This window comes from Corvus hawaiiensis, chromosome 6, assembly GCF_020740725.1.
Source record: "Corvus hawaiiensis isolate bCorHaw1 chromosome 6, bCorHaw1.pri.cur, whole genome shotgun sequence".
NCBI lineage: Eukaryota > Metazoa > Chordata > Aves > Passeriformes > Corvidae > Corvus > Corvus hawaiiensis.
Window position 1 is genome coordinate 3,882,672 of NC_063218.1, and position 23,959 is coordinate 3,906,630.

Below are 23,959 nucleotides of genomic sequence, written 5' to 3' on the forward strand. Positions count from 1 at the left end.
TACACAATATTAGAGCTTGTTCTCTTTGAACATTATATAGGGCTTGCCTTCTGCAGATAAATGTGGAGTCTTTTGGATTAGAAGTTACAGTAAATATTTTTCAGTGTTTCTATTATGAAAATGAAAGCTTTTGTGAGTTAAATCTTCCTGATGGCATCAACCTTCAGAAAAGACCCGTAGTGTATGTTGGTAATTCTGGTCTGTTGCTTAAAATGTAACAAATGGGGAAAAAATGTGTTTTACATAGTGGATGGAAATATACACATGTTCTCACTGGATAATCTTAAGCATTTAGACTGCAGATAGTATTTCAGCATTTGAGTTGCAAAATATTTAAACACCTGGCAGACACCACATGGAATCTGGTTAATGTTCATCTGTGGTGTTATTGTAGTGCAGATAAAATATGTGTGCTGTACAAATTGGTGTCCTTATAAAGATAGCAGAGGCTCTGGGACATTAAAGCCTGTCCTCTGAGCATTTGGATTCAGGGAGATGTGTCAAGTTGAATGTATTTTGCACTTTCTCTGAACCCTTAGAAAAGAGCTTTTGTGTATTTGTGCTGCTGTCTGGGGCAGGGCTGGTGGATGTGTGCCAGAACAGTGGTGCAGTGACTCTTAGTGAGTGCTCTTCCCATGCACGGAAAGGACACTTAGATTTTTAAGATGCTGTCATCAGCTTTTCTCACATCTTAGGCACCAGAGCCTGAATTGTTTTACTGAGAAGTGTTTCTGCATGTATCTTGTGTAAATGAAGAAGCATAGGCTAATAAAAAGTGAACTGCTTAGTTCTTAGCAAATAATGTGCAACTTGACCTCAGAAGTTTAGTTGTGCTCTCAGTCTTTCAGTCTAATTCGTATTTAAGGAAGATGAAACAGCAGAAACTTGTGCTGCACAGGATATTAACAAGTTTCCTCCCTTTACATCCTTCATTTTAACTTTTCAGATACCAATTCTCTGTTTTTTTCTGCTTGTCTGTCACTGTAAACTGAATATGTGAGTAAAAAGACATATGTAATGTTTAGAGTGCTAATGCTTTTTGGGTGGTGGATCTAGCAGAGGTGGGAGAAGCCCTGATTGCCTCCACTGGCTTTGTCTCTGACAAATGGAGGCTTGAATAAGGTGCATGGCTGGTTTTGTGCTGATTGCATTAATGCAGCAGCTCAAGAGCTGTAGCTGTCACCAATTTCAAGTTCGTGTGTCAGCCTGAACACTGCAATAGATGGTAAGAGGATGCTTGTCATGTTCCATTGTCCCTACTGTGCAGGTGTCAAGGACAGCTGGAGTAGCAATGGCTTCAGTAGTAAATTTAGCTCAGCTAATTGCATATGAATCACTGCCTTTTGTTTTTTCCACTAAGCACTTGTTTTTTGCCACTCTGCCTTCTGAGGTGCTGAAGAAATTTCAGAAATGTTTGGCCTTCTGAGGGTATATGGGTGTATTTGGGGGGAAAGCAGTGCCTAGGGTAGTAAGTCTCAAGTTTTTTCAGAGTTGTCATTTTTAAAAGAGAGATACATCTCTTCAACATTCTGCACTTGACTTTAAGACCTATTTTATTAACTCTGTGCTTAGGCACCGTTCAGGAAATTTTGTGATGTCCCCTATTTGACAAAATCAGCCTATTTGAGACAGACTTTTTCCAACATTGTCAAAATTGGTTTTACTGTAAGAAAGAGCTTAAAACTCTTCTGGTGTCCTGAGCTTGTCTGTGTGAACATGTCTGGGGTAGGGGTTTGGTGAATGGGGGACTGTGAGTCTTCATTAACTGAGTATGGATCTTTCTCAAGATTTTAATAATCCCCTTTGCTGAATTTGAGAGTTTCTTTCCAAATCATCACATCACAGGAGAGGCCATTCCTTTCCTCTTGACATGGGTCTCATGATGAAGAGAGAGGTTTATCAGTTATGATCACAGAATTTGTGAAAACCTTCCTCTGACTGCCAAACTCATAGGTGTAAGTTTGCTGTTGGCTCATCAAAACATACTTAGGGTTGGTGATTTTTATTTTCAGGCTATTGGAGCTGTTTAACAAAATCAGAAGTTAGTTGTAATGTTTATTTCATTTAGTTGTGTTGTGTTAACTGTTGCTTTCATGCACAATATTTAATGCTGTGAAACTCCAGTCCGAGTGTGCTGGTGTCTGAAATGATTACAGGGTTTACTTGGGCAGAAATTTTCCAATAAGTGCTGAACTTCACGTGAGAGTGGCATAAAAGGGTTTTTTTTTCAGAATAATCACCTGGGAATGATGGGATGCTGAACTGGACTTTACTGGATTTTGGGAGGAATGGGGGAGGCTTTTGTAAGGGTTTTTTATATTTTGGGGGTTTGTGACTTTATTTGTTTGGGGGTATTTGAATCTGAAAGGGAAAGGGGAGTCTGTGACTGAAAACTAAACCAGCTTAATATCACTGTGGAGTAATATTTAAGGCCAGTATGTTTTTCTTACAGATCCTAAGCAGGTCAATAATATGCTAAATAAAATTGTACGATCCCAGTTTCTGTGAAGCGTGGGTGTTCCTGTTCCAGTACATGTCCAATCTTTTGATTCAGTGGACCATTAGGTTAACACTTGGCCCTGTGCAAACACAAGTGAATCTTCATTCCTCATTCCTCTTCTTCATGACCATCCTCTGGCTTCTTGCTGGACGTTGTTAGTTGGAGTTTTTTGTGGGACAGTGGGGGAGAACTCCCCCAGTCTCGTATGAGAGGGGTGCTGGCAGCTGGCATTAACACTGAGCTCACTGGTGTTGCTGGACACTCTGATTATGGAATCCCCCATGACTTCAGCTCTGCAAGCATTTAGATTTCTCTCTTGGCTTCTGATGCTTCAGAATTACTTCCATGAGTGTGAAGTTTAGGGAAATGAAGAAGGGGCTTCATGTACGTTAGAATTACTTGAAATATGGCATTAGGAAGCAGAAGTTGTTGGCAGTAGCCCTCCAAGATTCCCTAGGAGTACTCTGGAAGCATGACTGAATTCCCTCATTACAGTGTGGATGGTAGTTGAGACTTTCCAAAGTATTAAGTCAGTGGGCAAGAGACTATAATTGCTGAGCGCTGGAAGTACTCCTTCCTAACAAGGGAATGTTGTGCTTTCCTAAGTGATTGCGTGCCTAATAGTGACTCCAGAGAAGATTCCAAATGCCTTTTGAATTGCTGCAGACTTGAAAAACCCCACCTTTAATACTTTTTTGTGGTAGTGTGTCTTGGTATTTATTATGTCTATCTTTCTTAGGATCAAAGTTTTCCTTTGGCAACCTGTGGTAGATAAAGGCAACCTATTTTCTCCCCTATGAAATTACTATTTCAAGCTGACTGAGGAAGATCTCTCTGACTTCCAACTCCCAATTACCTGCCGAGTTGGCTTCTGCTTTGTGCTATCACAACAGCAGCTTGGATAGTCACTGGCTGGGTTCCTGCAGCTCCAATCAAGTTTCCTGCTGCTGCTGGAGAAGAACAAAACGCAGCCATACGAATAATTATTAGGTCGGGGAGAGAGCTGCAATTTGTGCTTTGAGTGATGAGAGAAAATGAAAGTATAGGATTCTTGTGATTAGTTATCTACTGTAGATATTGCATCTGCTTTGACGTACTTTGAATTGGGAGTAAAAAGGCCACAAATCCTTTTGGCACTGACAGCTTTTTGATGTTCATTCTGAATGAGAGCTGTAGAGCTCAGCTGCTGTCGGGAGGATGCTGTGTCTGTCAGTGGCTTCTCTCTTTCCTGTTGGGCTTATTTATGGTCTAATCAGTTTATGGAGCACTAATTTGTTCTGAAGTAACTTAATCGCATAGGTGTCTCGAGAGCCCTGAGTTGTGCAGAGGCAGCTTTTTCTTGGCTCATCAGACTGAGTCTGCTTGAATAATAGTTTCCTTGGTGTAACGTCCTTTTTTTCTATTAAATGAGCATTGTCTTAACATGCTAACTCCTTACCCCTGTGCCCTTGTAAATAGCAGGGAATGGTTAGGCAGGAGAAAATGGTTACACCAATTTCGCTTCTAGGGCTTAATAAATAACAACACTTACTAGGTTTGAAACCCTCCCTCCTGAGCTTTTGGGTCCTATTGACTGCTCAATGCATGTCAAAGGTTTTGGAAAATCATTTTGTAGTGTTTTCTAACAAAACCCAGATGTTTAGTGAAGGAAGGGGAATTAAAAATTGCTGAGGTCTACAACAATTATTTTTTTATGACTTAACGTTGCTTTTTGTTTTCATGCTTTCCCTTTAGAGCATAAAAAAAAGATCAAAAAGTGCTTTCCTTGTAAACTCTCTTTAAACTACATCTGCTCTAAATCAATATTTTAGAGCAGATTCTACTTGAATGCGGTGCCCTTTGAAAGCAGAGGAGGATGCAGTGATCACCAGGGCTGGTGTCAAGAAACTTGGGAACATTTCATTTCCCCATACGCTTCCCCTTGGCTTCCCGCAGGGAGCCAGGCTGTGGAGCCACTGCTGTGCAGGATCTGTCACTTTGCAGCTTCCTTGACCATGTCAGAAATAACCTGGGGGGTTTGAGCTTGTGATAGTGCAGAACCAGGGAAAGGAGAGGCTGCACCTCAGCTGAGGTTTAAATGCTGTAGTGTAAGGTCAGACACTGCAAATCTTGCTGCCCATCACGGAATGTCCTCGATTGTTTGTGCCACGGGAGAAGCGATGAGTAGGATTTGTACTGGAGATGGCAGAGCCACTTGTTTCACTGGAAGATGAAAATTTCACAGCTTGAGCCTAATGTAGCATGACTTGTTTAAAACTGTCTTGTTCCGGTTTGACTGGTTCCTGCGTGCTTCCCCACCGTTCCCCAGAATTTAGAGTGGAAATTTTGGACCACCTGCTGTAGTGGTGAGGCTCTGTCCTGTTTCATATTTATTCTGTTTGGACTCTCAATTGATACTCTGGCTGGAATGGATCTGGTCTTAGAAGTGCACGTCTCCTGAGAGCTGGGTTGCCTAAAAGTCAGGAAAACCCCCCGGGCTGGTTTTGGATTAAATGAAGCCACATGGCCTGAGCGTGCTGTTTCTGCCTGTGTGGTGGTACTGCCTTTGGAACTTGTTGGGGATAGCTCGCCCTGCAAGTTGGCATTACTGAGGGAGATTCTCAAAGAGTCTTAAAGTGATGGGGATCTGCTGTGGGGTTCCAGGTGTTTGGGTGGGCTGTGCTGGAGCACAGCTGGGAACAGCTTGATGACTGCAGGGGCTTGTATACAGCTATTAGAGCCTGGGACTGTCAGCATCTGTAATACAGGAATTCCTCTTCCCTATATAGGCCGTTTCATACTCAAAAGAAAACGGCATGACAAAGGGAACATGCAGCTGCTGATGGATGTACTTTTCCTGTTATCTCAATCTAATGTCCAAATGAAATTGTCTTACATGGATGGAACATTGTGTTTTGGAAAAGTCAGATAGTCTGTACTCAGTCAGAGCAGTATGGAATTGTTCTCCTGGAATGGGGGAGTTGGAACTGCATCAAAGAGGAGATGAGACTTCTCTGCTTCAAGGCTTTGTTGAGAGGGGCAGTTATTTTGAAAGCACAGAAAGCAATTCAAGCATCATGGGCCAACAGTAACTTTTCAGAGAAACAAACAGCTGCTACTCCTGTTTTACAAATTAGAAAATATTTGTTTTCCAGAGTGCTTAGAGATTTTGTTGATGGTAATAATAAAATCTAAATATTTCTCTTTTTGGGAGTCTCTTATGACTCCATCTGTAAAATGAGTAATGTTATCTGTTTGCCAAGAGAAAAACTAAGAAGGGTGACTCTCTTGTGACATTTGAAGATTCCTCTTTCCACTCTGTAGGTCTCTTGTCTGAGACATGTTTATGCTTTCTTTTAGATGTAGATTTACTTTGTTTTGAGATCTTACTGGTTTGCTCCTATTCAACACCAAAGATATTTTAGGAGAAAGCAGGGAGTACTTTTCCTGATAATCTCTTTTGAAGGGATGTATCCCCAGCAAAGTGCTTGTGGTGATGCTTCATTTGCTGGATGCTCCAAGCTCTTCAGCTCTGTGTGCAGAAATTTATCTGGCAGTCATGAAGCAATTCAGAATTCTTTAGCACTGTGGCTTTGCTTCTACAGGATCATTATCTCTCTCTTTTTTTTTTTTTTTTTTGGATCATCCATGAGGTGTCCTTCCATGAAAACAAATGAGTCCAGCCACTGGACCTACATCAGAGCTTGTTCTTAGGTGACCTCTGTGTCAGACTGAGTGTGTTATGTACAGACTTGCCTTGAAATTCTGCGTGCCTCTTGTCCATAGTGATTCTGCTGGTACTTCAGGAAATTCTGGACTCTGCAGATGCCTGCTGTGAGATAATGCTTGTGGTAATCTATACTTTGGCCATCTAATTTCAGCAGCAGCAGATGCCTATCGCTTTGACTTGAGGAAGCTTGTTAAAGGCCCAGCACTGCCAGCTTGCTCGGTTGTTCAGTACTCGCTATTCCTCCAGCTCTGAGGGGTCTCTCTTGTGCTGAGTTCACCACAGCCAGAGAATGATGGATGCTTTCTTTTCTGCTTTTTGATACCAGCAGGGAGGGGTATCACTCTCTGTCCACCAGAAGAACTCTGGACATGGTGCGCTGAGCTCAGGATTGCACATTCCCTGTGAACTCTCACTCTGGGGACTGTGGCCTGGCACTTCACTGAGAACAAGGCCAGTGTCTGAACAGTGATCCGTCTCAGACTGGGGTCATCCTGAAGTGTTGCACTCGCAGCCTTAGATGTTGACAACAATTGGCACTTTGGTGGTCCCCAAGATTTTCCTGGGAACCTCACCTGTTTTTTAAGTTTAAGATACTGAGAGACACTTTTCTTTCTCTTTTGCCCTAACCCAGGATAAGAAAAGGGGAAGCAAGGACAGGTTTGATTGCTATATATTTAGTTTTCTTTCATGAATTTCATGTGGCCAAAGAAACTCTGGTTCCAGGGCCTGTAGCTGCACAAGTCTTTTTCTCCTCCCAGACCTCACAACTGATTGAAGGCTTAGATGACAAAGCAGTTCCAGTTTGCAGCTTGGATTACTCTTGTGTCTAAAACAGTTCTGATCAGCATTGGTTAGGAGTGTTCTTGAGCAGGGGAATCTGAAAAGAATATGGAACTTCCCTGGTGAGATAAACCACATTTTATACTTGTACTACAGCAATGCAGATTTCTGGGTTTTATTGCTAACCTCAAATCCCAGAGAAGTTTAACTGAAGAGATGCTTTGTTTTGTCATATCAGATGACCTCTGAAAATCAGGACTTTTTGGGACCAGAGAATATGCATTTAGACCCTGGGTGATCAGGGAATTTCTGAACCTGTAGCAGCTTGCTTGTTCTCCAGCTCTTTGGGAATCTCTGTGGAAGCTGTTTTGGGTAGTGGGTTACAGCCTCCGAGGATTAGAGCTTCTAGAAGGTTCCCTTCCCCAGACAGTGCTCTTCCTAACAGTGCTGTTGCTGAAGCTTTATTTCAGCTGAATGAGGTTATTCCATCTTCTCTCTCCCCTGTTTTTATAAGGTTTATGCATTCTTGAATGAATTATCTTCTCATATTAATACAAATAAATTTGTAGGACCAGCAACTCCCCATCTCTGCCAAAGGTTTGGTGAACTTCTCCCAGCTGTGTAGCTCAGCCACCTGAAAATGTGCTTGGCTGCTTGGGTGGACCTAAGCCAATCTCACAGATACCAACCAACCTCTCTCTCTTTGAAACTCTTGTCTTCACAGTATTTTGACTGTGCATCTGGTTAGCATACAGCCTGCTCCTAAGTCCAGAATTCCAGAAGAGGTAATTAAAGAGATCATACGGTTGAGAGAAGGTGAGGGAGAGGTGCTTTTTTGTGCTTGAGGTTTTTAGAGAGCTTGTGAGTGTTATTAAACCAAAATTTCTGTACTGTATAAATGCAAAAAAAAATTTGTGTGAATGATCAAAACCAGCTTCAGCGCTTATGGGCTGATGTCTGTAGTTTGCACCTTTGAGGATTTATGTATACAGGCATTACTAGTTCTGAATTTCCTACAAAGGTTTGGAGGGAATGTTGAATAGGACAGTGAGAGCAAATGCATGAAAGCTGGAAGGAGGCCTGAAAGGAACTTTGGGGAGGTTTTGTGGATTACTTTTGACTTGTAGTCTTTCTGTAATGACATTTACCGTTATAAACTTCAGACAATAGGCTACTGTGTAAAATATGCAGAAATTTTTCCTCTTCCCTGTTATCTCTACATTAGCATTTGGTTTTCCACACCTCTCCCTTCTTCAGCCCACCAAAGAATCTTCCACTGCTGAAGGTCAGCAATGAGGCAGTGCCTTGGTGGTCCAGGTGGGAGGCAGGGAGGGACAAAGCTGGCCTTGCTTCAGCATGGGCAGCTGCTCCCAGTTTGTTCCCTAAGAAAAGCTGGCCTTGGAAAGCTGGATTGCAAAACTTGCAAAAGCACATAAAGTGTTCTCCCTAATTCATCCCTCCCCCTCAGAGCTTTCTCAAATCTTTGTTTGGTGTTTTGTCACAAAAATTGACTCTGTTGCTACTTGAGTGTAATAAATAAACTGTGTAAGTCAAAACAAAATGTTTGCAATTTTGTGCAAGAGAAAACCCATGCTGAATGTCTTAAAATATCCTTGTGTTATGATCTTGCCTGTTACTGGGAACTAACTCTTTAACTCTTGTTTCCATGGTTAAAAATATCTTGGTTATTTAATGTTGTCTCTTGGTATCTTTGCACTGTAGTAGCAAATACTGCTGGGGTTGGGAGTATCACTGTGCCATTATGGGATGCATCCAAAAACAGGGCTCTTACTGAGGAACCGTTTTTCCATCTCCAGATGAAGATGTATTTGCTAAATGTAGAGGTAGGGCTCTGATTTTTCTCTGACTCCTGAGAAATTCTGTGTAGAAAATCCACTGATTAAAATTTAGCCATAATGGTAAATAAAAATCTATATGGGCATACCAATACAGCATGACAAGGGGAAACACCATCATACAGTGTGGCAGTATGAATGCACTGAGATTTTTCCAGGCTGAAGTAGTAATTGATTTTTATTTGGTGGCAGTGAGTTACCTCATTTAGCCTTAAAGACACTAAACCACTTTGAAGCAGGAGTATGGAGGCACCTTCCTCAGTCAGAGGCTTTGATGGCTTCAGACACATCTGTGAGAAGGAGAAGATTTTGAAATTTAACAACTGATACTTCTGCCTCAGGTTGGATTGGGGGCTATGCAAATGCTGAGAGGTGATAGTTGCTTCAACAAATGGATGCTACAGCTTCCATGGAGCTCCAATCCATTCTGTTCCAGAGTGTGCCAGGTAATGCTGGGCTGCAGCATTCGTGGTGGAGCAATAACGTGAACTGGATGATCTCTGATACCCAAAGAGTCTTGCTGCAAGGGTATCAGTCCTGCCTAGATTTGTTGTGAATAAGGCATTTTGCGCTAGGTAAAACCCCACAGTGCTCAAGGTGGATGCAGTGGAGACAGTCCCTCCCTTTGGCAGCCCAGCTGTGCCAGCCGCCCTTGCTTGTGGAGGAAGGAGTGTCAGGGTCATGGAGGCTGAGACTAGGAGCCTGTGTTGGAGCATTTGCTCTGTGTGGGAAGATGCTGAAGGCCTGTGCAGGTTTGAGCTGTGCAGGGTCAGTGGACTCTCAGGGGTGGCTCAGCTGAGCAGCACGTGCTGGTGTAGAGCACATGGATTTGGTCAAGGCTGCACTGACTCAGATGTGTCCAGAAGGGCATACCAATTTTGGTATCTTGATTGCTGATACAACCCTGGCTGAAGGTCACTCCAGAAGGAGCTCGAGCAGTTTGTGTACATGGGATGTTTGACGTCTTGGGAGCCTCATGTAATCCATTGTCCTTCAGTCATTTTTCTGCCAAAATCTTGAGTGTCTGCAGAGTCATTTTCTGTACTCCTGCCAAGATTTGGATACTCTTTGTTTTGAAGTCAAGGAAGTTGTCTTCAAGGAAATGTCATACCGAGAATCATTTGTTATTTGTGCATAAATGGTGCATGGGCTTTTTTCTAGCAGTACTTTCCCAGCTTTCACTTGCCTACTTGTGAAATGTGTTGTTAGCACCAGTAAAAGTTCATAAATCACAGGTACAGATTGTATCTAATCAGCCTGTCCAGTGTTCCAGGATTATCTCAGTCTTGTGTTTCTCAGGCTTGATTAACTGGAAGGAGAGAGCGCTTAGGACACTTGTTACATGTACATAATGTCTCTTCTTTATCACTTACATAACTTTTTTCTCCTGTTGTGTATCAATGTGTATTTGAAGAACAGTGAAGAAAAAAGTAGAATTCTTTAAAACAGAAATCCTTTTCATTCAAATATTATGTACTCACAGTCTCATCAGACTGGCCAAAGCCTGCACATTAATTTGCTGTGATGGTTTTCTGCTTAATGTGCTTTCTTTATTTTTGTTTTTCTTTTTTTGTTTGTTTTATGCATTGATCTAGATACCTTATTCTGTTATTACTAAAATAAGTGAGTAGTGTTAAAGGAGACATACAAACTATTGGGGGGGAAATGTAATTTACAGTTATAATCCTTTCTCATGAAGCATTCACTGCTTTTAAATCTATTTATTTAATGGCTGTTAACTATAGCCAGTATGATGATGATTGAATGCTTTTTCATGCAGGCTCATGGAGACTTGAAGTGGAATAAGATTCACCTTTGAAATTCACTGAGATAACTTTGTCAACAGCAAGAAATTGCATGCAAAGTGGAAAGGCCAAGAATGTGCTGAATATTTTGGCATCATCAGTACTGTATTAATCTAATTTCTGATTGTGCCTTGCTGTACTAGTTCTCTATTAATAATTTCTTATACTGTGTTTTGCTTCACACTGGGGGAAAACACCTTGCCTTGAAAATAGGGATTGTGGTTGTAGTAAAGTGTTTTTGGTAGAAACTAAAATTGATACCTGTCTGAGGCAGGTTATGTCTCCTTGTCAAGTGGCAGATGGGTTGGTTGGCTGTGTAAACAGCGAGACTCTCTCTCTGATGTGGTGTTCTTGCTGCAAAGTTGTTGGGCTAGTTCCAATTTTGCCAGGAGTTTAAAGCATCAAAAATTCAAGGGGTTGCATTGAACTGTTTGATAACTGACATACAGAATGTGGCTGTGATACAGTTGTGGACGGATGTATAGTACGAACTTTTTATGAGAGGATGACATTTAAGGTGGAAATAAACTGATACAGAAGCTTGTGCTTTGTCTTCTTCAGACCTCTTATGCATCACCTACTGTGCATCTTATGAATGCAGACATAATACAGAGTGTAAAGAAGTGGGCATTTCATTAATTGGTTTGCAAGACTGGGTTAAAGTCCTGCTGTTATTTTCCTTCCCATCAAACCTCCCCACTCCCATCTCCTGCCACTGACCTGTTTTGTGCTGCTCCTCTCCTTTGCTCTTCTGTCCCTGGGAAGTGGGGGACACCAGCAGTCTAGACGTTGGTTTTTGCTTTTTCTGGTTGGCCTATCAGTGAGATGCCTTTGAGCTTTTTAGGAAAGCATTGCTGAACATTTTCTTTTTGGAAAGAAAAATGTTAAAACCGTACTCACGGGGCTTTAAAAGAGAATTTTCCTTCTCATTTTGCATTTAATATATAAAACATGTATGCACTGTGCTTAGCACTCACTACTAGTGTAGAGCCTTGCTCCTACTGGAATACACATGAAGTAAAAATAGTCCAGTATGCTCAAGAATTATGAGATTGGATGTGTCCCAGTTTTCATTCGTAACAATCACACTTGCACTGTGTTGATCTGTCGCTCCATGTTGGTAGCATTTTGATTTTTATTTCTTCTCTCTTGAGCTGGCAAAATGAGAACCTTGTTTTTGCCATAGCGAGTTTCTTTGCTGGTGTCTGAACACAAATTGTGGCAGTGCAGCGACGGAATGGAGGGGGATGTATTGACAGAATATATATTCCCTATAACATTAGATACATATATTCTGTATAACATTAGATCCAGAAAAGATTTTTAATAATCCAAAATGTCGAACTGTGAATTAATCTCTTCATCATTTTTGCATGCTTGTGCTCATGAAAGTAGTTCAGAGCCTGATGGTTCTGGCTTAAATCCTAAAATCTTCATGAATAAACAGATCTTAACTTTGTAAAGCAGGAAATGGGAGGATTTTGTTGCACTGCTGTTTGTTCATGTTTCTGTGAAGGGGAATCCTGGCCTAGGAGACATGGTTCTGTAATTACAATATTAGTTACACTAGATCACCTCTTTCAGGTGAAAATCTGTACTTTTCCTGCTTTGCTAAGTGAGATGCACAGAGACAAGCACTAGAAATTACATGTTACACTTCAAACTCTTCCGCTGTCTTGGTATTTTCCTTGGTACTGAGGCCTTTTGCTACTGAAGGGAAAAATGTAGGATACATGCTGTTCTTTCATAGCTCTCTTTTCCTCAAAACTATTATTATTTTCCTTGGAAGCTGGTCTGAGCAGAAAGCGTCAGTCATGGATCTGCGTGTCTGGCGGCACAACACTGATGTGTCATCTCCCAGTGTCACAAATAAAATGAATCTTTCCAGGTCGGGACAGAATTTCAGCTCATTTCTCCTGGAGTGTTTGCACTGGAGAAGCCTCATAGTAACAACTCAGCTTTTTTCCTCCAGGAGGAATGTCTGCCTTTTGTTCTTACAACTCCAGCGCATTGTTCTTTTCTGAATGCCTTCCCCATAAGTGCCGTGTGCGTTTTTTGTTTGTTTTTCACTAAAAATAAAAATCTTGAATTAATTTCTGAAATGGTGTTTGAACTTCCTAACAGAAGTTAGTCAGGTTGTTGTGCAGTGAGACAAAGCTGCAATTATCTCTGTCTATGTACTCCCGTGGGGCTTCATTACAGCGGCTCCTCTCTCCCTGCTGCCGTGTCCCGGCAAGGTGAAGTTCAGGATTCAACAGACACAACAAATTACTATTTTCTCTGTCTGTGTAGTATTTCATGCTGATGGAACATTTAACTGGGGGTTTGGGTTTGGTTTCTTTTTTGCTGTTGTTGTAGTAACAGGAGGATCTGTGCGAGTTCAGACAGACCTTGTATTATTGAAACCGACTTGTTTGATAGCGATGTGGCAAAAGTATCGACAGTTCTGCTGCATCAGCTCCTCCACTGCTATCAGCCAAAGACAGGGACACTTCCAGCCCCAACACGGCTTTAAACTGCTCTATTTCTAATATTGCTTAATGTAATTTGACAGGCACGTAATGCTCTAACACTTAAAGCCTCACGCTCTAACAACGATTTCATGATGGACTAGTATGGGTTTAAGCAGGCTTTCCTGAAGTTTTAGATTTGCTGATCCAACCCTGAGGGCAAGTACTTAATGCTTCAGACCCTCCAGACTGTTAGTTACACTTGATAGTAACATTTTCTTCTTCAGGTAGTGCTTTGTATTTTCATAACACTTAAACCTCCTTTAATTTGACAATTTTAGCTTTCAAAGCTGAGGCTTGTGTGGCAGCACAAGACTGTAGTGAAGATGCATTTGGTTACAGACACAAAACCTGCTATATTTATACTTTCCACTGCATAAGATTGTCTCAGTTGGGCACCTGGTATTTCAGGACACTTTAAATAATGGTTTTTAACAAATAAATGCTCTTTTTTTTGCTTATGTGTTTTTGTGTGACATAGTTCTTTTTTCATAGTGATATTTTTGCCAGCATTTAAGTATTGAGTGTAAGTTAGGGGAACTGAATAGTTTATTCATGCATTTATAACTCCTTGTTAAGGGAATGTCTATAATATTTTGAAAAGAATGCACTTAAGTAGCTACCTGCAATTCACAGTGCTCCGTGCCTGGAAAGTGAGCATTAGCTATTGTTCAATATTTATTTTTAGAAATAGTGGACATGTGGAGAGGTCTATTCAAAATATTTTACTTAAAAGAGAGTATGTCAATATAGAGATTTGGCAGAATGCAAATCCTGGCTTTCTCAGATGCTCTCAAGCCAGGAGAAGAAGGGGAAAAAAAAATGTACCAAGACCAGTGAGAATTAAATGCTCTGGTTTTGTGCATTATTTTGTTGCATTTCAGTGGAAGATGGATTGTATGAAGGATGACCCCAACATTCTGCAGGTGGGATCTGTCATGGGGGTTGAAGACAAGGTGGAGCACCCAAGTGAACAGTCTGTGGTGAGTGTGGTAAGCAGCAAATGTGAGAAACTCATTTAGCAGGTTCTAGTCCCAAGAATTCCTTTCTTGCATACATAATAATGTAAGGAATCTGACGTTTCTGTGTCTTGCTGAGTATAAATGAGATTTTGGTATAATAAAAGACACTTTGAGAAAGTGTGGGAGGAAGTAGTAAGGAGGAATTGCCATTCTGAACTGTTCACCCTCATGTTCTTGAAGGAGAGATCATAAATGCCATGATCAGTTCCTCATCCATTTGGGGTAGATTGGATCCCTTTTCTGTAATGAGGCATTCTCTGGGTTGGCTGGGAGCAGGAGAGAGAGCCTGGCTGTGCCTTTCCCAAAGGAGATGGGCATGGCAAAGCTTGCACAGCACCTCTCTGCTGCCTTTTCATCCCTCTGCACACATTTTTTTCCTGTATTTGGGGAAAACAGCAGAACAGCAGGTGTCTGTTCACTGCAGGGTTATAAGGTGAGTCCTGGTTTATTGAGGACTTCCTAGAAATACCGTTTTCTAAATGAGTGTGTTCCCAAGGATCCTAAGTGGCTAAAGAGAGAGAGGGCGAGAGCACCCGCTGGCTTGGTAATTGATTGCTGGAGTGAGAACAGTGGGGAATTCCTGAAGAGCTTTAATGGTCTGCTGAGAGCTGGAAAGGGATAACAAGGGACCTGATCTGTGTGCAGGGTGGGAATACAGTGCTACTGAACACTGGTAGGAAAGTCAGAGAGAAATGGAAAGGAGCTTTAGGTGATACTATCTTCACCGTTATCAGCTGGCTATTAATTAATTTAAATCCCGGTAAATTATTTGTGAAATTTAAATTGCTGAGCTGCTTACAAATGGGATTCCATAGTAGTAAGCTACTTTCCAGCATTAAATGCATCACATGAAAGAAAACTTTGAAAAATAACAAAGAAAACCCCAAAAAACAAACCTCATAAATTAAATTTGACAAAATTGGTAGCAGTTCAAGTGTCAGAAGGGTAAATAAAATGAAACAGCTGCATGGAGTTGTCTGGATGGCTTGGTTTTTAAAAAAAACGCTTTAGTTATAATTAACTATAACCAAAATACTAGCAAAGTGAAATATTTGGAGAGTTTCAGTAGGGCCTATAGCTAATGCAACAGAGACGGTTGGAACTCTAGTTGGAAGCCAGAGTTGTCTCCAGTTGGTAAAAATGTAATGGATTTCTGGACTGGGATGAGCAGGGAATTGGGGAATTGAAAAGTCTGTGTTGATGAGGCTGCATTATCCAGCTCTGTGCAGATCTGCCTGTCAAGTGTTCAGAAGGATTCTGAAATACTGGAGAGGATTCAAACAGCAAAACTGATTTGAAGGAGGGAGTGGAGAGACTCTGCCTGGTAGAACAGCAAATGAAAACTGGCAGCTTAAATGAGCTATTCCACAAGTTACTCACCACAACTACCCAAGAAACCCTGGCAGAAAGTGCCTCACAAATTTGCTTCAGAACTCCAGCAACTCCCTAGAAGTTTTCACGCACTGCTGTATGAAAACTGATTTCTTTGAAGAAGTCTGGTTTGCTTTTAATTTAGTATATTTACACTTTATTGATGAAATCAAATTAGCATGAAGCCGACACTTTAGGCAAATGTGATGCACTTAAACCAATATGGGGGACAACAGGATGACTTCGCAAAATAACTGGTATGGGGAAAATTTAACCTAAGTAATTCAGGGTTTAAAAATCTAAATTACAATTTCTTTATGCTCTTTTAGAGAAAATATTAAGTGTGCAAAAGTATTTGGTTTTTCTGAACCAGGTGTTCACTATTTTCTTCAGGGTCTGGGTGGAAGGTGAGGTGAGTTGTATCCCAGTAACTGCAGGGTTTTGAAAATGATGGAAAATGTTCCTGCGTGTTATAGTAGTCACTGTGTGCAGTGTGTGGAATGGGAGGGTAATGGCTGTTGTAAAAACAAATTAGGGCTCTTTGTGAGTAAACTCCCAAATTGAGCCTTTTTTTTTTTCTTGTAGGTGTAGAAAATGATGGTGCTTCTAGTGAGAGGAGAGTCTCTGTGCACCTAATGTGGGGGAAAAAAACCTGGGAAGCATTAGTCTGGGAAGATTAAAGGAAGATACCATTTTTACAGCCTGTATGTGATTTGCAGCTCCAGCTCTGTCTGCAGAGACATCAGGTTGCAGGGAAGGGGGTGAGAGCCCTGTGCCTTGATGGATGCAGGGAAACCCTCACAGCTCTTGGGGCCTTTTGTTCCTGGTGCTTCATTAGGCAAAGCAGATGTGAGATTTAAGGGATTAGTTGCTACTCTTACAGAGGCTCAACAACAAAATCCAATACCAAAAGGCCTCAAACTCGAGTTTATGTATTTTGTCTGGGGAATTGTAAATTTGGAATGATACTGTATGAAGTGTAAAATGTCGTTTATAATCAGCAACAAATTTCGGTTTACGGCTTCCGTGCCATCATTTTAAATCCCTGTTATCTGCTCTCCCTGACCTGACTGAACAGTCAGAGGGCAAATCTCTTGAGTGGAAATAATTTTACATCAGTTGCCATGTACAGAAACGAAAAGGTCAAAATGAGATACTGTGATAAAAGGTGTTCTGAATTACCCATTACACGCAATAGCTCTATTAACAATAATAGTAGGGGTTGAGAGAGCAGGATGGGTTAATGTAGCTGAATAAAACACCTTTTAGGTGTGAAATACTTTCTGCATATTACCTTGCTTGTTAAAGTATTCATGTCATTATCCCAGAGATTTAATAAAACATTGGAGGGTCAATGCAAAAATGAATGTTTTGATAGGACAAGATATACTGAGAACAGAGGTGGTTGGAAGTCATGCTGCCAGTGGGGAGTGCATTCAGTTATTGAGACACTCCAACCTTTCCTTCCATGTTTATAGAATTCAAGAGAGGTTCTGCTGCAGTTTTCTGAAAGGAATTCTTTAAGTAAAGCCAACTATTTGTGTACAATTTGTACGTAGAAAGAATTTTTGTGTTGGCACTGCACTCTGGTCTGCGTTTCTTCATCATTGCTGTGCTATTAAGGTCTTGTTTTTAAGGATCAGTGAATCTGTACCAGCTTGTTGGGTGGTTGTTAGAAAAACGGGTAAGTTTTTTTTTCAGTTATAATTACATTAAATGTGAATTTGAATATACTCTTCATTTATATTGACTTTGAAGAGATTATCTTTTTGGATTTCCATTTATTCTATTTGCTCTAAAAATATGTTAGCTCTTAATTATTTTTTTTATCTGGCATTTGATCTGGATTGCCATTTTAATCTGTTGTCTTTAATTAGGCTTCCTGCTGGGTTTTGTAGCTTTGCAGTTCATACCTTGTGAAAGAATCAACTGATTTCAGTGCAGATTCCCACATTTACTATTCTTAAATTACTTTCTTAGCTCAGCAAAGTGATGGCAGAGTTCTTGCAATTTGATCTTCACAGCCACTGCTGTTTATTTTAAAAAAAGACTACTCATGATTTTTCTACTGCCTGCATTAGATGATTTGATAATTTATTTGTAGGCAGTGTTTGCTCCAAGGATTCACTGAAGCTGCTTCTTAATTCCCTCACCCACAGCTGACTTCACTGAAGGCAGTTGCACAGTGTCTTGGGGTTTCCTCTGAATACCATCCAGGTATTCCAAAAGTGCACAGGAATTTGACTAACATTCCACCCAATGTCATGTGATTTCAATGTTTTTAATTTTATATATATATAATATATGTTTTCCAAATCATCTAAGAGCTGTCATTAGGTATTTGGTCAAGAGAATGTGAAGGGCAGGTAAGTTTGGAGATGAAGGTGAGTGCAGAGGAAAGGAACAGTGCAAATTATTTAGATGGTTCTGGGATTTATGGGGCAGCTCTCTGGAAAAAGTTTTTGGCAGAGGGTTGCAGAAGGGAAACTTGTTGCTTTGTATCTCCAGCACAGAAATGTTGGGGAAGTAAGCAGTGATCTCTTGAGCTGTATGTGTAATGTGTAATGGCTGTTCCAAGTCCTGCTCCCAGTAAACCTGTAGAATTGTGGATAGTGAAGTGGTTTGAAACATGTCAAATACACCTGTTAAAACTCTCAGAAACATGTGTGTAAATACATGAATTTTCCTGAAATTAAGCAATTATATTGAACACATTTATCATCTTTATTATGGGCAGCCTGATAGTGCTGTGTGCTAAGTACCCTTAACTGTATGAAACTGGGATTCAAAGCTGTGCCAGGAGAAGAATCAGCACGGCAAAGATTTTCCTGCTTGTTAAAACCTGGCTTAAACAACTGATTTAAGAAATCAAATAGTTTAAGACACCAAATTAAAAACATGGTTTAAATCAGTTAATACTGGGGAACACAATTAACTTTTATGTAAAGAACTTCTACCCAGGCATGCTGTGGGGGGAAAAAAAGGTCCTCGAAGTGCTTTTTGCTGTATGTAATTTCATAAGCCTGTTCTCCACATAAATGTGGGCTGCCTTATCCTAGGAAGCACTGGATATTCTATAACCCTAATTAAAACTGTGCCTTATTTACACTGTGGGCCTTCTAAGTGCATTGTGTAATTATTTAATACTGGTTCTTGGTGTTTGTTTCATTCAATATAAAGCCCCAAATCCCACCCACCACTGGTACTAGTCTGTATTTTTCATAGAAATAGTGACATATCCTATAATTTTGCTGCTGCAACTCTAGTCTTGTGCTCTACCTTTTTATTTTTAAAATAATCTTTTTGTCTCTGTGTGTGTGTGTGTTCAGATAATTTGGGTCTTATTACTAAAGGTACATCTGGAAAAAATGTGTTAATATGGGATGGAGTTCTGCCTCGCTTCTGTGTGAGAGACAGCCTGTTTCAGAGAGGGGCAAAGCAGGTCATATCAGTGGTAAAATCATGTTGTGTGAAGTGCAGGGCTTCTGATGAGCTGTTCTCTTATCTGACATTGCATATGAATAGAAAGCAAGTTGCCTGTAAAGCTTGCTTTAAATTTTAATAAACTGCAGAAAAGATAAGTGGTAATTTCCTGATGTGGATGCATCTAGTACAGCCTGCTAAACCCAAATTCCAGGATCATAAATTTTAAAACGAATCTTTGTGGCTTGAATTTTTAAGCTGGCATGATAGATTTAAATTTTAGGGAAATAAATTTCCCTTCCTCTCCTCTGTCTGTATCAATCTTACTGAAAAACGACAGAAGATTCGAATTTGAGAACACAATGAAAATAACAGGAGTGGAGAGCAGTAGAGGCGACTAATCCTCTAATTACTTTCTCTGAACACTGGGAATTGTGCTGCAGAATATCCTTCAGTACAATCTAGAGTAAGCTAAATTTATTCCGTTCCAAAGCTATAAAGGGAGGGATTTTGCTACCAACTCAGAATAGTAATGGGCTGTGGTGGTCTTTATCTGATGGGAGCGAAGCAGATGTGGCTGCTCTGTCAAATGCCTGTCTACAGACTTGAATTTTCCTGGCTGTTAATTGCCCTGTGCTTGCCCTTTCACACCCTGGGGTTTGAAATATAACTAAACAATTCCATGATTTTATAAACCATGAGGTAGAGCCTTCTGCTCTGGGCATGGGGGCTGAGAATGTGGCACATTAACAACAGTGACTGTTTGTGTTGGACTGTCCTGTAAAAGTTCTCTTTGGCTCCGCACTGATATCAAAGCTGTTTAGTGGCAGACATGACCTCTATTTTGGCTCAAGTGCTCTCACACAGTTCCTTTGTGCTTGCTTTGCTCAGTAGTGTGCTGTTGATACTGAAATTTTCCCTGATCCCTTACTCCACACTGAAGTCAGTAAATACACAAGGATGCTCGAGTTAAATGTGTGGCTTTCAGCTGAACCTCCCTGTACAGGTGTTGTCTGTGTTTTGTGAACCTGGCTGGTAGCTTGGACAGTCAAAGTTCTGGAGTAACACCCAGGTACAACACATTCAGAGATAAATTAATCCTAAATTTGGTTGTAAGCACTTTGTTGTAGTTGTGGTGAGTGACTGAGAATGAGGTTTGTACTTGCTGCTTTCTGTCATTCTCGATTTGTAAGGTGGAGAGGCAGTACTGGGTCCTACATGCTCCCACAGCATGACACCTCTTGGCTGCAGAGATGGTCTTTTTTTCTTTTTTTACCTTGGATAATTTAGAAAGGTTTGGGAATTGGGGCCAGCCTTGTTTTCACTTCTGCACAGATTCAGAGACCGCACCAGAGGGGTTTACAGTCACTTATGTTTTCAAATGAGCTTGGCAACTGCACATGTGGTGAGGAAAGCTCCTTGCTTCCCACTTGTTAGCAAGTTGATTTTTTAACTCCCATGTAGCACGTAAATCAGGATTTAATTCTGACTGCTGTTTAATGTATTATCTTGTTGACTCAAATCACTTAAGTAGCTTGGTTAAACACAGTTCAGAGTGTATGTGTTTGTGTTTTTAAAAACACTTAAGTTGTGTATAAGGAATGTGAGTAAGCTCTGAACTTTGCACAGGAAGATGCTTGGTAATGTGCATAAATGAGAACTGGAAAAGCTAGAAATACTGTTGTTTACTGTGTACTTGTAGGGCTAAAGAAACCCAAAGTGGTATTTTTCCACATGCAAGATGTGGTCCATTAACTTGTGTTAGTGTACTGAGAGGTCAGATCCTCCCTTTCCTCCCCTCTCTGTAGGAGATAGGTCCTACAGACTTAACCTGTCTTGTGCCTTCTGCACACCAGAATCTCTTCCAGTAAGGATGCTCTGTTTGAAAGGTGGGCTTAACAGACTTTTCCCAAGTGATGCTGTCAAGTTTGCCCAACTTGATTCAAGCACCAGTTGAACTATTCTACAGGATTTTTTTTTTTTATTGAAAGTCTTCACAGAGGAAATTGCCACAAAGTCCATTCTGCAATGACTTGTTGCAATCCCAGCAATCCTGTAGCAATCCCAGACCAGTAAAAAAGAACCTGATTGCTTTTGGATTTGTTCTGTCAAAGAGTGCCTTCTATCAGGGTGATATTCTATAGTGTGATTTCTAGAAAGCAGCTTCTGTCCCTTGATGGGCTCTATAAAATATAACTGCTTTCTAGAAGCACTGAATGGCTTTTTGGCAAGAGGAATTTGCTCCTTTTTTCCCTCTTGAGAGAGTTTTGTGCAGCTGCTTAACAAGTCTGTTAAGGTAACTGTCTGGAGAGTCTTTGGCTGTCTTAATGTAGAACTGACTTGTGTCAGATGCAGTTTATGGTTTCTGGGAGCTGTGGAACGATCTGCAGCTTCTCCTGATGTTATTATGTGCTCTCCTTTGGCAGGCAGGCACAGCTTGGTGCTCAGGGGTGCTTTGATTCACAGAAGCATTCACTGCTGATGAGCTGAGTGTACAAATCTTTCAGTCTGTGTATTGATCGAAGCCCTTGAGGGGACTTTATCACTATTTTTTTTTTGTCTGGTTTTTAGTTAAGGATTCTAATTTGTGGCTATTTTGTGTGCTTGGCATACCCAAATACATAAGTGTAGCCAGGCATCTGCTGCTTTTGTTCCTGATGTGTATAAATGAATTGTAGACTGTTGGCACCAGAATGTTCAGTTACAAACACTGTTGCATCCTTCTCTAATTACTGATATTTTTGTGGGTGTGTCAAGAGTTTTGGGGATGTGACCCAGCTGCAGTGACAAAATCATGTTTATGCCTTCATGTTTAAATCTATAGGCTTGTAGTCTTCCCAGAGAAATCCTACTCTTAGGGAATTAATGCCAGGAGTTTTGGGGTCACAAGTTTTGCTTTCCAGAAAGTCACACATCAGGGAAGGTCTCACTGGTGTCCAAAAAATTATCTTAATAATTTGATTGTAATCTGTATTGACAGGAATATGTAAATGTAACCTGTAATACAGTGGGGCATCCCCATATGCTCTGTAGTGATCAGTTAAGACAATGAAAAGAGAATCCCTGCTGGAGTAAATGAGAAGTAGTGGGACTGTTTTTTAAAGTATGGATAAGTGATTGTTGACTGCCAGTATAAAAAACCACAAACCCTCTAGAAATATGCACATGGCAGTCTGATACAACAACACTTAAGGACTCCTATCAAACAGAGGAAACTCTGCATTGGACAGTGATACACAGAAATGTCTCCTGAGTCTCCAGAGCAGGTGAAAAGTGTCCTCAACACAGGACTCCCAGCAAGCAACTCCAGAGCAGCTGTGATAGAAAGTGTTAGAGCAATGTGCAGGCACCCATGTGTCCAGAGGAGCATTCTGGATTTTGGGAAGGATGATTTGTGCTTTGGATAGTTGATGTATCTGACACTGCTGCAGCTTTGTGTGATGCCTCTGGGCTGTCTCTCCGTCTGCTCTGCTTGGGGGAGGAATTCAGGAAGCTGACTAAAGGAAGAAAAATACAGACAATTTCAAAAATGGATGAAAGATCACTTGTAATATAATGTTACTGAACACAGAAAAAAATGGAAGGAGAGAAGAAAGATTTTAAGGGCTAGAAAAGTGAAAAGGTGAGACTGGGAGGAAAATGATTCATAGGTTGGTTCTGTAAAGTGTGGGTTCGCAACCACCAAAAGTTGGTGATTTACAAAGCAACTCCAGCATCATAAAGTTGGTGCCTGTTAGTATAAACTGGTGTCTACTTTGAGCTGCTTTTACTTATTAGGGGGAACAACTGGGCTTGCAGAGCTGGTCAGGAGTCCTAGGAATGAGGTGGGGCTCTGGTCTGGTCAGTGGCTGCAGAAATGATCATTTGGACCCCTAACTTCAATCTGTACAATTTCACAAATGCCCACTGTACATTTTGAAGATGTTTTGAATACTCCCTTTTGTTTGAGGAGTAGCCTACTCTACATTCTTCTCTGTAAAAGCAGAGTACAGCCAAGTTTCTTATCAGCCCTGATGTAGCTTTACAGTAGCTTATCTAGGAGCTTTTACCTTTCTGCCTCCTTCCTTTCTGCAGTACCCAACCAGAGAATTAGGGAATGGCACGTTTGGATGCTGCCTCTCTAGAGAGGGTGCTGTGTGTGGTATTGGCTGGTTGTCTAAAACAACACAGATTCAGCAAATGGAGAAAATGGTTTGACATCTGCCTGTTGACTTGATAAATGGTGAATTGCTCGAGTGGCAGCACACAACCCCACATGTGCACTTGGAGCAGATGGCTTTGATGTGTGCTCGAGACAAATGTGCTGTCCCTTCTGCCCCCTCCAACCTCAGTAGGAAAGGGTGCACAGAACAAACCTGGGAGTGCTTCAAAAGCCGTAAAAATGTGAAGTGTAAATAAACCACACTGTGCTGACTTTGCTTCTGTGTAGTCACTGAGCCCATGTGTCTTGAGTTTTGGGGGGTGATCTGCATTCAGTAAATTGAAGTGGGATGGGTGACTGGCCACTGGCATGCTTCAACTCATTCATTGTGACAGGGATTGCAGACAGTGCCACATGTAGGTAGTTTCAAAGTGACAAAATTTAATTTCTTTATGGTGGCACATTTCTTTCCCTACATGCAGTTACTGGCTCTTGGTCTTTTTTTGGCCGTTTCCTAACACTCATTTAGTTGTCAAGAGAATATTGGCAGCTGAAGTATTAGAGACAGACAAGGTGTTAACATTGGTATTTCAAAAATGACTGCTAGATGTTGTTGCAGTTGTAATGCTTATAAGGAAAGGGAATAACCTGGAAGAATGGGCTCGTATGGAGCTGTGCAAGAAGCAGATGCAGAGTTAAAAGAGCTGGGCCAGTGATTCTGGTTGGTACAGATATTTCAGTCTCTCCTACAGGCACAGGAAACCCATAAGGTTTCCATAATGATGTGTCTTTCTTTGCAGAAGGCTATAGGAAAATTACAGTATATATATAATAGCTGTATC

At 41.0% G+C, this 23,959-nt stretch overlaps 1 protein-coding gene across 3 annotated transcripts in view; it reads left to right on the forward strand.

Annotated features, from left to right (window-relative positions):
* PELI2 (pellino E3 ubiquitin protein ligase family member 2) overlaps positions 1-23,959 on the forward strand; it is a 64,542-nt gene that overhangs the window by 25,902 nt on the left and 14,681 nt on the right. The window contains exon 3 of one of the 3 annotated variants that reach the window (XM_048307269.1): positions 14,045-14,152. The exons of 1 other annotated variant lie outside the window; for it this stretch is intronic. In XM_048307269.1, coding sequence (XP_048163226.1) covers positions 14,045-14,152 — 108 coding nt within the window. The remainder of the gene's footprint in view (positions 1-14,044; positions 14,153-23,959) is intronic. One more of the 3 variants, XM_048307270.1, reaches the window with a different exon arrangement.